At 51.6% G+C, this 14,488-nt stretch overlaps 2 protein-coding genes and 2 non-coding genes across 8 annotated transcripts in view; 3 read left to right on the top strand and 1 right to left on the bottom strand.

Moving 5' to 3' along the window:
* The window catches only part of RCSD1 (RCSD domain containing 1), a 34,542-nt gene extending 29,408 nt beyond the window's left edge, over positions 1 to 5,134 (top strand). Inside the window, exons 5-7 of one of the 2 annotated variants that reach the window (XM_009508426.2) lie at positions 571 to 774; positions 1,637 to 2,288; positions 3,130 to 5,134. In XM_009508426.2, coding sequence (XP_009506721.2) covers positions 571 to 774; positions 1,637 to 2,275 — 843 coding nt within the window. In that variant the 3' untranslated portion in view covers positions 2,276 to 2,288; positions 3,130 to 5,134. Of the gene's footprint in view, positions 1 to 570; positions 775 to 1,636 lie in introns of both variants that reach the window. The other variant, XM_064468975.1, reaches the window with a different exon arrangement.
* Positions 5,135 to 7,274: 2,140 nt separating this feature from the next.
* TRNAP-CGG (transfer RNA proline (anticodon CGG)) lies at positions 7,275 to 7,346 on the top strand. The gene has a single exon. It is a non-coding gene; the product is annotated as a tRNA-Pro (tRNA).
* A 387-nt stretch (positions 7,347 to 7,733) lies between these two features.
* TRNAP-AGG (transfer RNA proline (anticodon AGG)) lies at positions 7,734 to 7,805 on the bottom strand. Its single transcript has one exon. It is a non-coding gene; the product is annotated as a tRNA-Pro (tRNA).
* A 4,697-nt stretch (positions 7,806 to 12,502) lies between these two features.
* The window catches only part of MPZL1 (myelin protein zero like 1), a 41,939-nt gene continuing 39,953 nt past the window's right edge, over positions 12,503 to 14,488 (top strand). For 3 of the 4 annotated variants that reach the window (XR_010375670.1, XM_064468938.1, XM_064468960.1), the window contains exon 1: positions 12,503 to 12,690. Coding sequence is in view for 3 of the 4 variants with exons in the window: in XM_064468938.1 (XP_064325008.1) it covers positions 12,555 to 12,690 (136 nt within the window). In the remaining variant the exon portion in view is untranslated. The remainder of the gene's footprint in view (positions 12,691 to 14,488) is intronic. The other variant, XM_064468951.1, reaches the window with a different exon arrangement.

Genomic DNA, 14,488 nt, shown 5'->3' with positions numbered 1-14,488 from the left:
GCCTATTCATAGCACTGTCCCTCTTAATGCACCCAAGGACATTTGCCTATGACAGCTTCTCAGCGACAGGCCAGAAGGAAGTGTTTTGCCGTGGTTAATCACAAGCTTGCTTCTTTCCATGCTCTTCTTACGCCTCACAACTGCACAGAGCATTCAGAAGACCTGCAGACCAGCCTTGAAAATGCAAGGTCTGCTTGGGCACACACAGGGATGGTTTCAATCGCAAAGTGATTGCCGGCTGCTTGTTCAGACTTTCTCCCTGCTCAGCTACTGTAGACTGTGCTGGCTTGGCTGGGTCACTGGAAAATCCCAAAAGGCCTCAGGATGACAAAAGGACACGTCCTGACATCCAGCTGCTGGGGAAGGGCAAATGTCCAGTCATAACTTCTCTGCCCGGACTTGTTTGTTGACAGTGTCACCAGGAGAGACCCATAACCAGAACGTATGTGGGTTGTGACAACTGAGAGATGTGGCAGCTCCCGTGGCAAGAGCAAGGGTTCCTCCGTGTGGTTACTGCAAGTAGTACATGCCGGTTTCATGAATGGCCGTGACATGCGTTTTTCTTTACAGGCCAATCTGGCTTTTGCTCCAGCTGCTCTACTGCCGGGAGCATCTCCCAAAAGCCCTGGTCTGAAAGCCCTTGTTTCTCCGTTCACCACCCCTCCCTCAACACCCAGCAGCCCAGGGATTCAGTCCCAGACCAGCGACGTGAATGAGATGCCCGTCAGCTTTGATCAACCCCCGGAAGGCACTCAGCTGCAATTCTATAATAAGGTAGAGTATGTGCTAGGATTTGTTCATAACAGCATGATAAGGCTTGCTTATCACTTGGGAATGAAGAGGAAGCCATAGCCCTCAGTCCTGCCACAACAGCTTGCATTTGTAGCCAAGGGAGGAGACCTATGCACTGGGTTTGAAACAGTCTTTCAAGGTAGCTCTGTGGAGTCTCCTCTTTGCCTGCCTGCACATGGAGCTTCACGGTTGAGCAGCTCCAGCAGCCTTCCTGGCCAAATGGGTAAAGGGAATGGGTGAAGAGGCAGGACTCAGTCACTTCAGCTCAGCAGTAAGAGGGTGGCTGGTACCTGGGCAGGGAGTGCTGCGAGGAGGTGGTGCCACATGCCAGCAAACATCAAAGGTGGCTGAGGTGCTGTTTAGCGAGCCACGTAGAGTATGATGGTTTGCCAGCTGTCCCACAGAGTGCACAGCACTTAAATGGGGAGCTGTAACCTGCATTCACCACCATCAACTGGAGGGCAGACTCCTTCCTCAATCACCGAACTTCCACGAGTAGAAAACGCTGAGACATCCAAAGTCAGCAGTATTTGCATAATGAATGCAGCGTCCCTGGGTTTAGTGTCTACCTTGGACAAGGAACCACAGTTTAAATTGGGACAATGACCTCCAGTACCAGTTTTACAGAAAGAATGGAGGCATATATTAGGGAGCTGCTTGTCCTCCAAAGTAGTCCCTCAGGGGTAGGAGCCCTTGTCTCCCTACCTTGCAGTAGCAGACCAGGAAAAGTGAGGCCACCAGCACAGCAATCAAATTGCCCATAGTATTTTCTTCTGTTGTGCTTTCCTGCTTTGCAGTACCGCTCTCTTTGTCTGCTTCAATGTCTGCTTTTCCTGCCTTCAAGGTGCGGACACGGGGATCGATAAAGCGCAGGCCTCCCTCCAGGAAGTTCCGAAGATCTCTGTCTGACTACGGAGATGGGGAAGATTTAGGGGTCACCATCTCCTCTCCAGAAAATGGTGCCAAGGAAGACGGGGATGAGGTGTTTGGGCCGAAGGCCAAGACAGAGGAGGCAGAAACAGGGAGCAAAGTGCAAAAGAAACAGACAGGGTCTGATGAGAAGCCCCCATCAAGGAGAGGATCCAGCAGATCAGAAGATGAAGAAAAAGGGGAAAAACAGGCAGAGGAAATGACTCCCTGCAAGAATAACGCAGGGGACACAAAAGAGGAAGAAGCATGTAGTCGTGCCCCAAGGGAGGAGGACTCTCCCCAGCCTCCCTCTGGAAACAAGGAGGAGGTGTGCAAGGTTCCCCAGGGAGAAGAGCAGCAAGGCAGTGCCTGTGGACAGGAAAAGGGGGACAAGAAGAAGGAAGAAGCTGAAGCTGAAGCTGAAGCAAAGGAGACCAGTGAGAGCACAGATGCACGGAGAACGTCAAACACTGAAGAAACACCACTGGCACCTGAACCGCTGCAGGACACAGTGGGCTTAGAGACTGCCAGTGAGCCTTCAACGTCAGCCACGCAGGACCAGGGTGCAGCGTAACCATGACACATAGGTAAGACAGGTCAGCATGATGATGGCTCCTAAAATACCAGAGGGTGTTGCTTATTAATGAAAATGGCAACTATGACAGAACACACAAACGTTTTTTGCTGCTCCCACACCTCAGAAATATCAAACCTTAGGCCTGCAGAGGCTGCAAGGCAGGGTATTTAAAACAACCAGCCCTCCTGGGTGGTGTTACCGAGAGAGAGGATGGAGAAGAAGCAAAGCCAATTCTGGATTCAGTAAAACGGAGGGGCTCTGCTCACCAGGCACTCTGCTCAGTTGCTGTCTGGAAAGCAATTTGAAAGTGCTTACAGTAAAAAGCACTTTTCCCCAGCAGTAACCATGTGTATACTATCTCAATATGCCTCCATACATATAAATACGCACATGTAAATACACATGTGTACCTATATATTCTCTCTCTTTCTGTGTTTAGCTTGTTAGCTTTGCCAGCAAAACCAGTGTTTGCACACCTGCCAGTTTCATGATCAGCCCTGGAAGCACACAAACACAGGCCTCTGACACTTGAAATAAATGAGGATTTCCACTGGTGAAAGCAGGGCTTTTTGCATGTAGCGTCTTACGTATTCTCTAACCACTGATAACGAGGCCACAGATGCCTGAGGAAATACCTCATTCTACCTCAACCACCTGTTCCCTCTTCAAATGCCTCCTCGGTTTGGCAAGGAGCAACTGAAGGAAGCGGGCTGGTGATCAGGCTTCAGCTCGCCTTTGCCTCCTAGCATGGAAACTACCAAAGTACCCCCAGGTCACAGACTCCCCAGCACTGCATTTACTTAGACCCATGATTGTTTTTCATAATTTTCATACTTTTCCCCTTTCAAAAGGACATACCCAATCAGGGCACAGGAGACTTCACATGTGAATATGAGCCATCTAACCTAATCAAGGTGGAAGCTACTGGAAAACCTTCAGTGGCAGGAGAGGAGCAGAATATGAATATCGCCCGAGGTCCAGACTCATCCCAGAGCTGAGTGGCTAGTCACTGGCTCTCTGCTTTGCACCACCATATTTTGGGACAGTTGGAACAAGACTCTGGCTTGCAATCACTTCGGAGTTCAAAACTGAGGTGTTGGCTGACGTTCCTTGGTGATATTCGGGGACTGAGAGACCTGATACGTGCTGTCCTGGAGACGACAGCCACCACCACTCCTGGTCCTTCTGCTCCTTCATCCTGCTCCAAAGTGTCTTTTTCTTCTCCCCTGCATTGGTCTTAGATGAAGTTCATCAGTTACATACATACATGTATGATGTCTTTCTGGTAGCGTCTTTCAAAATATTTTGGGTTTTCAAATTTCAGCAAATAATGTTTTAACAGTAGGAAAAAGTATGTTTTCTCCATATATGCTGTATGGCAGACAATGTGAACCCTGAACATGGGGAAAACTCTTAGGACATTGTTCATAAAGCATAAAATCCCTTTGAAGTGGAGGTCGAGCTGGCTGATCGGTGAAACACCAGCCATGGTAGGCAATTATTCTGTGTGCTTCCACTTTGGGGTGCTTTTAGTGCTGGTGGAAAATAACAACAAACAGATTTTATCCACAGAAGAGATGTGCTACGTAGGTCAACAGGGCAAGTTTTCTTATCCGGCTTTGGGCTCCAGTCCAGATTTAGAAGGGTCACCTGTCCGTCAGTCTTTCTTACTTCCAGACCCTATCCAATCCTTTCATTCTCTTTTGAAACTTTCAGTGTGTGGTCACCGAGAGACACTCGTGATAGAAAGCATCCTGGCTTACTGGAAACAGCTGATTATTTTTATGTAGGCCAAAGAAGAGGTCTTAGATGGCTGAGTTTCCAGTTATATGGCCTGACTGAATACGAATTCATGAAGGTCAGGTAGCCAGGCCATTCTGAGTACTTAGGCATTGTATTAGATTTGCATTTGTTCTCAGAGTACCAGTTAGGTCACGGGTCTAGCAGTTGCTAAGCCAAAAAAAAGCTTTTACACCTGGAGAGTATTTGTTGCCCATAAGAAATAAGTTATTTGGGGAAAGACAGATAACAGACCCTCACCTGACCAGTTTCCGGACAGCAGTGCTTGAAGCTGTGTCTGCAATACTGAATGAAAAGCTGCTCTGGCTCAAGGCCATGGGGCTCATGCCCACAGTGTGCTGTGGAGCTGTGGACAAGTCTGGGCTCGCTGGAGACAGTGAGACAGACTTGTCAAAAGCTGAGCCAAGGAGGCAGCTAGCTGTTAGGCAGTGTGAGCTGTCAGGGGCCAGTGCTTGAATCAGCCACCAGCCACCTAGTACCCAGCAACACAGACGCAGCTACAGAGACTAAGGACAGAACCAGCCAGCTTTTCTTCATCCATCACAAAGATCCTCCAAAAAACATTAGGCTGGGCTCTGCAACACAGCAGTGTTACACACCCAATGGTTTTCAGATATCCCCTTTCTGTTCACCAGCTCTAAAATCACAAGGAAAGAAGTGGCTCTGTGCCCTGCTTTTCCTTTTCCCAGGTGAGAGCACTGAGGTGTCATTTGCTGAGATCCAGCAGCATCGACCCTCCCCCGTGTAGCACGGGCTTGTCAGCAACCATGACCCCCACATTCTTTTGAGCCATGTTGTGGAGTATTATTGCATTTAAAGCCATTAAATCTGTTTGTTAGAGCTTGTATTCCAGGGCAGGCTGCAATCATTTGCTGTACCCTGTTTCTTCTCTCATCAGTGTGTCCCATCTGGATGTGAATGATTGTGCCTTACTGTATATATAGATATATGTGTGCCTGTTTAGAGAATGAGTATGTGTGTCCCGAGCAAGGGACTGGAAATCCGAGGGAGAAACAGAAGAAATAAATGGTGGAATAAAACCAAACCAAACCAAAATCTGTGTGTTTCCTCCTGGGGAGATGAAGGAGCCTGAGGAAGGATGGAGAGAGCTGGTAGTAGCAGGGAAAATAGGGATGGCATATCCACTGCCATTGGAACAGTTTAACATTCAATTTTAACTTAATTTGTGATATTTTTTACTTTTGGGGAATAGCAATAACCAATGTGCTTAATCCAAAAAGGAAGGTAGGTGTCCTCTGGGGCAAGCAGACACACTGGAGGCTGCCACACTCCCTGCCCCAGACCTGCCAGTATCCACTATCTGGGAACAAAAGAAAGCAAAGCCATCTAGCCTAGTGCCATTTCTCCAACAGCATCCTCATTCAGGGGAAGCATAAAAAACCAAGGCAACACGCAGTGATCCTTCCCGTGAGATTTCCCAGCTTCTGGCAACCAATAGTTTAGAGGTTTTCTGTGCCAGAAGTTGCATCACCATCTTTGTCTTTGATGGATGTACAAGTTGCAGGAAAAAAGGCGCCTGTTTTTCAGCTGTTTTTCAGTTTTTCACGTCCCTCTCAGGCGATGCTCGCTCAGGTGAAGCACAAACCTTGCCCTGCCAGCGCGCCAAGTGAGAGCAATTTTAAAAGAAACCCTTTGGCCAGTATTAGCATCATGACACTGCAAAGGCAGAGGACGCATGTGGGCATGTATCCCTGCACCATCTATACTACCAGGAAATATTGGCTTGGGCAGCGTGGTCTTGTATCCACAAGGTGTGGAGAGTCAAAAAATTTTGACTGAAACGTAGACCACAGCTTGGCTTGGAGTATAGTGTGGGAGCGCCTATTCAGACCCATACGAGTCTGTCAAATAGCTGAGGCCAGAGTGTATATGTCAGGTGTAAGGACACTGACAGTGGAACAGAAAAACATCCTCAGGAATTTATGTAATTCCTCTGGTGTGGATGGTGCCTGAAAGATTAAAATAAAAAGCACAAACCTTACAGGCCAGAAGACCTTTAAATTAGGGGTGGGGGTGGGGGGGATGGAAAACAGCAAGAATAAAAAGTGGAAAAGGAATGCAGCACAAAAGCAAGGAGACTGTTGCAGTTGTGTTTGGCCGGGATCTTGTTGTTATGGTTATTTTTTGATCGGACTGCAAACTGTAGCACGAGCCACAAGAAAGCGCTGGATGGGTAAGGACGGAGGGCGATTACTGATGGGAGGAAGAGGGATTTTTTAAAAGATCTGTGACGCCAGGGGGGCTGGTGCGGAGGAGAGGAAACACGAGGGAGTGTGGGGGCGACAGGAGGCATTAGCAGGCCACAGCACATCGCGGAGGAAGCGGGAGCCACAAAACCAGGGTGGGGCGGGCTCAGGAACCAGCGGGACGCCGCGGGCTGCCCTGGCCCCCGCACCCCAGTACCGCGCTCTCGGCGCTGAGGCGCTTCTCCCGGCAGAGCAGGGCCCTTCGTTAGGCCGTTTCCCTCGCAGCCACTCGCTGGGCACCCCCAGACCCTCACCTCAACCCCTCTGGGGGGGGGAAGGCTACCGTAAGACGATTCGTACCCCCACCCCACGCGCCTCCCCACCCAGCGCGGGACTGCGGGGGGCGCGGCGCCTAACGGCTCGGCCACGCGCGGGTCGGTGTAAACCATAGCTGTTCTGGGGAGGGGGGGAATGGAGCGTTTCCCATTCCCCCCTTCCCCTCCGCTGAGAATGAGCTCGCCCGCCTTCGAGCCCCGCTGGCCGGCCCTGCCCGCCACGCGCGTCTGCCGCGAGCCCAGAGCGGGAGCGGCCGGGGGCGGGGCGAGTGGGCGGGGGGGGCGTTCCTCCCTTCTGTAAAGAGCGCGGGGGCGGTGCCTGCGCAGGGCTGCTCCTCCACCCCCCACCCTGGGGACTTGGAATCGTCTCCACCAAACGGAGTCGTAGGATGGGGAGAAGGGCGATGCCACGGGTTACCCGGGGGGGGGGGGAGGTGGATGGACAGCGGGAAATGGCAGCAGCAAATGACAGCAGCCTCCGCGGTTAGGGAGAGGAATGGTGTCTTCCCGAAGCGGTGGGTAAAACCATTGGGAACCTGAGCCTGGGGGAAGAAGAGACCCACCAAAACACTGTGCAAGAGGGGTGGGTGGTACCGGGCGGGAGGAGGCGGGAAGTCAGTGAAGTGCTGAGCCGCGAAAGAAGCAAGAGACAGCGGCTCGTTGGTCTAGGGGTATGATTCTCGCTTCGGGTGCGAGAGGTCCCGGGTTCAAATCCCGGACGAGCCCGCTAAGAAAGGGGGAGCAGTAGCACCTCCTGTTTTGTCGCCGCCGTGTCCCACCCACCCCACGCTGGTTTTTTGTTGCCCCGGGGCCGCCAGCGGCAGGAGAGTGGGCAGGAGGGAAAGACCGGAGCGCGGTGCCGGGGGGGAGCAGCACGGCCGTGGCCTGTAATGGGGGGGCAAGGCGGGCCCGCGGGGGGGATGGACCCTTCCTCGGGACTGGGGAGTTATTTGTAACGCTTACTGCTTGCATTATAAAGGAAAGGTGTCTCTCGTTGTCCCGTCCGTGCCACCTCGCTGCGTGCGGGAGCCGGCTCTCGCTTGAGGAGCGCAGCGGAGGTCTCTGGTGGGCACCACCGGCGGGGATCGGGGGAGAAAAAAAGAAAAAAAAAGTGGGCTCGTCCGGGATTTGAACCCGGGACCTCTCGCACCCTAAGCGAGAATCATACCCCTAGACCAACGAGCCGCCATGAGAAAGCATTTCCCTCCCTTGCAGAGGAAGGTGTGGGAGCACCCGCTGCCCGGGCGGCGGGAGTAGGGGCCGGCTGGAGGGACGCGGAGGGCTCTTTCGCCGGGCCTGAACGCTCTCCTCTACCACAGCCGTGCCTACCGGCTCGTAGCAGAGACGCCTGAGAATCCCCCCAGAAAACAGCGTTACATTAAACGCGAGGTGGCGGGCAGGCTTCGTGACAGCCCAGCGTTTGCAGGCTGGTGCCAGCCCGTCGCAGCAGCCCAGAGGCGGTGGAGGCCGAAGTTTCCCCGCTGCCCCAGCCTGGGAGGCCACCAGCCCTGCGGTTCCCCCTCAGCCTGTGCCTGCCCCGGCAGCGGGTGCTTGCCAAGGGTGAAGCTGGGCAGCCGGCGCTCGCAGCGGCATGAAGGGCTGGCCGGTGTGGCCAGCAGCCCACCAAGGAGCGGCTACCAAGGGCTTATGGGCCTGTTCTTCTGCAGTGGCCTTGTGGGACAGCTCAAACAAACCTCCAATGCGCAGCCTGTCCTGCTATTTTGTGGCGCTCCGTATTAGCAAGGCTCATGCGCCGCTCCTGTGCGTGCTGTTGCTCCTCAGGTTTCCTCCAGTCGCTGTGGCAACCCTATCTACCCTTCCGTGCAAAATCTGCTCAATATATGTTTCGCCATTAACCGCAGCAGTCAAACCACAAACCCCAACCAAAAGAAGCTAAGTCCGTCGTTGATTTTCACCATTTAAAACTGTACGCCAGCCAAGCAGTGGTTACGTAGCAGTAGGTATATACACCAGCGCAGTAAAGTAGGTGAGGTCCCTTTCCTACTGTAGAGGTGATGATTTTATGCACACCTGTTTAACTGTCAGAGTCCTTACAACAAACACTGACGCTCGTGAGGCTAGAGGTCAGGGCTACCTTGGCTCTTGTCCCCGTACAGTAATAGTCGCTGAACTAATTTTGTGTATATTCCAAGAAACTGGAGGGAGGTAGAAGGGAGAGACAGGAAAAATAATTGCTTTCATTTTATGGGCTTTTTTTATATATCAAGATTATCAAGAATCCTTGTGGCTCGAGCTGCTCCTTAGCATCAGTTCAGCACTGGAATAGCTCATCATTAGCTTCTTTTTCCATTGTAAGGTTTCCTCAGAACACTTATCCTTGCACAGTGGTTGATCCAAGACATTCTTCTTAATCAAATTACAGAAAAATAATTATTAAACTCTTCAAGTACCATATGCAGCTACTGTGCTGGTGACAGATCTGAGTTTTGAAAGAATCACTGCATTTGTGTTTGAGTAAACATAAATGTATCTGCCAGTCACAATTTCTCCCAACTTGCAGAGGAAAAAGTAATGCTGTAATAGACGCCCAATACTTTCTTTTATAAACAGAGCCTGCTTTTTCTCTGTCTCTCCTGTTCTTCTCTTACTGTTTCAAAATGAGGGTGTTGGGTGGGTTACTTTTTGCAGGAATGCATATCTCTGCACACTAAATAGTGTCTACTGTACAATTCCTCGAGGAGATACAGAGATGCAGGCTAAATAGAAAACAATCAAAACCATGAAAAATGTAGAATCAGTCTGCATATATTTGCTTCTCCTCCTAGAAGATGTTACCCTTATTTTGTTTGACACCATAATCCTGCTTGCTCTCTCTGGCAAGCTACTAGAGATGTCTCCAAAACAGTATGATAACAAAGGCCTGAATTCCTAAAATAATCAGTAACCATGAAAAAATCTGTTTAACCTTCTCCCCAGTGACACACACTTTTTTAGATCTTCCTAAAAAGACACAAAAGCATTTTTCCTTCTCTTGTGGGACTGAATGCTGATTTTACAGTGTGTCAGAGAACTCAGAAACCAGTTAGGTGGCTTGCTGTCATCCCTCTTGCCCCACTGTCTGGGCAGCCCTGCTCTGTCACTGCTGCTTGTCTGATCTTCTGGGGAGTAGATTCAGTGTGAAGAAAAGTAACTTCCCGCCTCTCCATACACAGACAGAAGAAATGAGCTTGTTGCCAGCAAAATGAGCTGAATTACTAAGAAATTTGACAAATACCAGTATTATCAGTTGACAGAAAGTAGAGTTGCATAGCTAGAGGGACAAAGGACAGCAGCAACTATGCCTGTAATTGGCTTGGCTTATCAGGGAGTTGTGTGCTGAGATGAGTTAAAGAATGGTGTAGTACAGCTTGTAGGCTCTGTATTTAGCAGGTTACTCTGAGAAGTGTTCCCAGTTCTTTTTGTCATAACCTTAACAGTAACGTGTCACAATGTACAAATGCAATGCATGTTCCTCAGGACAGATTAGGTTTGATCCAGCACCTCTCTTCCTCTTCTGGAAATAACAGAAGACAATAATTTAATCATCAGTATCTGGAAAAAAAAATTGGTCTACAGTAAGTAGACCAGGTACTCTCCCAGGTGGTGTCTGTAGTGAATAGCAGTACTACAGCACAGCGAGCGGGACACTCATAGGGTTTTACTTGTGACAACGTTATCTCAGCTCTCTCAGGGAAGGGAGATATTATAGGAATCCTCTGGTAAGGGGCACGTGTGGCTGAATCAGGCCTATTAGTATGTAAAAAGAATGCTTGAGCTCTATGAAGGACAGTATATTTGAGAATAAGAAAAAGGATATGTACTTTTTTAAAATTTTAGGTTGGCTATCTTGAAAAAAAGCCTAAAAAAACATAGCTTGGCCTGTTCAGGGGACTGAACGTTTTAAAACTGGAGTGCTGAAGGACCTGGAGGTAAATAGTGAACTCTGGGTATTGAGGTGCTTCCGTTTTGGTAGAGTACTTCCAGTCACTGAGGGGAGCTGAAGGGCGCGTGGAGTTTCCATGGAAAGGGAGAGGTCTGAGGGAGTATTGAGGCAAAGGGCTTGGGAGGAGAGGCTTGTCGCTGTGTATCCATTTCTGCTCCTTTTGGAAAGGGGAGATTTTGATGACTTGGCTAAAGACTCACCTGCAAGGGAAGCCAGAGGGACTAAATGAGGTGGCAACCAAATGAGGCGACAATTCCCGGTGATACAAAGAGTTGCCCGTGTTGATCTTTATTCCCAATTGCTGCCCTGGATTTCTTGTAGCCTGGGTTTTGTACAAGGGTTAGCTGAGGAACATGCTCCAGAGCCTCCCCCTAGGGCATGAATAATGAATTGTGTACGCTGCCACATTTTAAATCCCAGGAGAGCTGTGAACCTGGTGTCTGCATCACAGCTGGAAGAAAAAAAATCTGCCTGTGTTTTTGCAGGGGCTTGTTTCATCATGGTCCTCTTCAACATGGCACAGAGTAGCAGGGCTTTTCTGTGGCCTCTTTCATCTGCAGGTGTGATTAGGTGGCCAGAGAGCCGCAGAGAAACTGTGGTGGCATGTGCATCTGGGAGAGGACCAGCATCCACGGAGCACCAGGCAGGAGCAAACTGTGTACCTTGCAGGCCTCTGAAGTCTCATGGATGCAGTGATGCACAAGTAGGCCATAGATTAGCAAAAGAAGAAATGTACCTAAAGAGGTGCCCAAAAGAGAGGAAGTGAAGCAAGGAGGTAATGAAGGAAGGATGAAAGCATGATCTCAGGAGCTCTGTAACAGCAGGGAGTCCAGTCAGTAAGCCGGGGGAAATTCCAAGCAGGTATTTTCAGGTGAAAGGCAAAGGCGGTTATACCACTGGCATAGCAGGAGAGCTTCTGAAGGAGCTTGTACTTACAGGCAATGCACGCCAAAACAGGCGCTCTGACTTAACAGGGAAGAACACGAAGGATCTCAGTGGAGGCAGGGGGAACGCACCGTGGCCCGTGCTTGCAGCCTGCAGCAGTGCTCTCCGGCTTCCCCGACGGCTCAGGATGAACGCTCAGGATGCATGCTCTTTAGCTGGTACTGCAATGTGCATCCAGGGGAACTTGCTTGCCAATGCCTGCGCAGAGGCTGGGGCACTGAATAAGTGCTGCAGTCTCTTCCTATCGTTTCTCTTTGGAAAGCTGGGCCTAGCAAATACCTGGCAGGAGAGTCACGTCACAGAGACTGCCTGAGACACTGCACTGTGATCAGACTGAATTCTGCTGTGGTCCTTGTCAGTTGCAACAGCAACAGGCCCACAGCTTGTGTGTAGATCCTGACTAACAAATGCACAACTCCACTTGCAAGACTGTCAGTTAAATTTTAAGTATTTTTTAATGTAAAATAGGAAGATAGTTAGTGTGCCTCTGATGGTACTGGGTTAAGCTTTCCACAGGGTGGGGGGTAACTCTTGGGCTGCCTTGGGCTCCCTTGCTTCGTCCCTACCACCTGCCAGCATGGCTGGGGCTGGGGCTGGGGCTGGGGCTAGGGCTAGGGACGGGGAATGGGGGTGGCAATTGGAGTAGGGACGAGGGTAGGGATGAGGATAAGGATGGGGATGGGGGGATGGGCATAGCCCCCGCCACGCTTCTATGCCCGGGCCCCCCAGCCTCCACTGAAGCGGGGGCAACCCCGGAGGACCCACGCCGCCTAGCCCACCGAACACCCCCCGAATATCGCCCGCCGGCGGGCGGGTAGAAGCCAGGTACGTGCCCGGCTCGGGGGGGCGGGCCAGTACGTTCCCTGCTCGGATAGGGCGCCTGAACTTGATGGATCGCTCCCGTGGCCAATCATCTGCGAGGAGCGGGCCAGCGCCGGGGCGGGGTCGGGGAGGGGCGCAGAGGTGTGTACGAGTGACAGCGGCGAGGCCCTATCCAGGCGAGGGAAAGGGGCTGCGGGGCGCGGGCCCGCGGCCGGGGGCGGACAATGGGGGCGCGGGGAGGTGGCGGCAGGAAGATGGCAGCGGCCCGAGGCGCTGCGGGGTGCCCGGCGGCGGCCGCCGCCGCTCCCACCCGGCTCCCCTGCTCGGCGTGGCTGCTGGCTGCCGCCGCACTGACCGCCGGTGAGTGAGGAGTGCGGGCCGCCCCGCGGGGCTGCGCGGAGCCTGAGCGGATCTTGATGCCCGTGGCGCGGCGGGCTGGGCTGGCTCGGGCCCGGCGGGGGCCCTCCGCGCCTACCCGCGCTCGGGGGAGAGCGGCCGGCCCCACGCGTAGGGGCGCCGCCTGGCCCTCGGGAGTGAGGCGGGGAGGCCCTTCCCGGACCCCCGGCTCGCCCCCGCCCCCCTCCGGGGTGACCCGCGTCCTGGGTCCGGCCGGTTCGTCCCTTGGGGTGCTGTGGGTGCGGCCCCACGCGGGACGGGACCTCCGGCGGGGGGGGGGGGGGGGGGGGAGCGGGTTGGCCCGTCCCCGGGAGGGAGGGGTCCCTCCCCCGCGGCAAAGCCCCGGGGCGCCCGTGGGTCCCGCGTGGCCAGGGCCCCGGGGTGCCACGGGCGTGGTGCGTGGCGGCCCCGTGGCAGCGCCAACCAGTTTTTTTTGCTTGGCTGGTTGGTAAGTCCGAGAGCGCGAGTCGCCTTCGTGGAGGAAAGGCCCAGCGTGGAGGTGACCGGCAAAGGGGGACGCTGGGGTTGTGCCCAGTGACTTAGAAAACACCTTTGATTCGGTCAGCGGTGAAGTATTTGGGCGGAGGAGTAATTACATCAGCCGACACGAGGTGCTTACGGCTTGTACAGATGGAGAATAAGTACGAGGCTATGGGGGGGTAGAAATGGTAAAGGTAACGCTTGACTTCGCCGTGCCTTACGTTCTGAGAGGGCCAAGAGTTCTACGTTTCTGGTGTCGTCCTGAAATTATAAGATCATACGCGTTTCCCAAAGTAGCTCAGGGAGGGTAGATACTAGGCGTGGACAACGATGGTACGGCACCTGGGGGTATTTTCTGTTGGCAGTACTTGCTTAGTGAGTAAAATTTTGCAAAATATTTCAATAATAAAAGAAGCCTGATGCCTTCTCGGTTCGTATGTCTGGAAAACTCTGTTAAATATTAAGTCTGTCTGGAAAGAGGTTTAATAAGTAGCTGTGCCGAACGGTAAGAAACTTGAAACTTCCTATCTCCAAATAGTGTCATTTGGATTTCTTTAAGGTTATTGTATTTTGCAATGAACAGAAGTAGCGATTGCCATTTGCTGTATATCTTCAGAGACGGCGTCAAATATTTAGAATTAGGTAGGTAGATGTGATATATACATAGCTTACAGTAAAACTTAGTTCTCTGAAAATAAATATGGAGGCAAGAGACGAAGGAAGCTTATTTCCCCTGACCACAACAAAAGGTACAACTACAGTAATGCTATGGGTAGCTGGGAGTAGTAGATCATTCTACAAAGTCTGAGGTATGTAACCACATATGGTATCTTAAAACCAAGCAAAGCTACAAGATACACTTTTGGAAGAGAACGCTCCCTGGGGTGGAGACTATCTAACAAGTGAGATCGCAATTTAAAGGAATAAATGGGTGTTAAAATCACTATCTTACCTGTGTTGAGCTGTGTTTCTGTTCCCATCCCTACAACTGTTAATTTTTTTCTAACTCCAAACCAGAAGTTATTCCCACCTTGGCTTCTTCTCTCTGTGCTGTGCTTATACTCTACATTGCCTGCTTTGAAAAGGCACTCTTTTTTTTTCTTTTTTTTTTTTGTCCATATGTGGAGTTGGCACAATTTTCACATCTTTGCATGGGAATAAGTGACCAGAGGGCAGGCTCTTCACCTCTTTCGCATATGCAAAGTAGCTTGGTGATTGGTAGGGAAACGGTGACTTCCTCTAGAATTTGGGTTTGTAAGGAGTCCCTTGTAATAAATGCTCT

This window comes from Phalacrocorax carbo, chromosome 1 (genome assembly GCF_963921805.1).
Source record: "Phalacrocorax carbo chromosome 1, bPhaCar2.1, whole genome shotgun sequence".
Lineage (NCBI taxonomy): Eukaryota > Metazoa > Chordata > Aves > Suliformes > Phalacrocoracidae > Phalacrocorax > Phalacrocorax carbo.
Note: the sequence above shows the minus strand (reverse complement) of the source record. Positions and strands in the feature narration are given on the sequence as shown.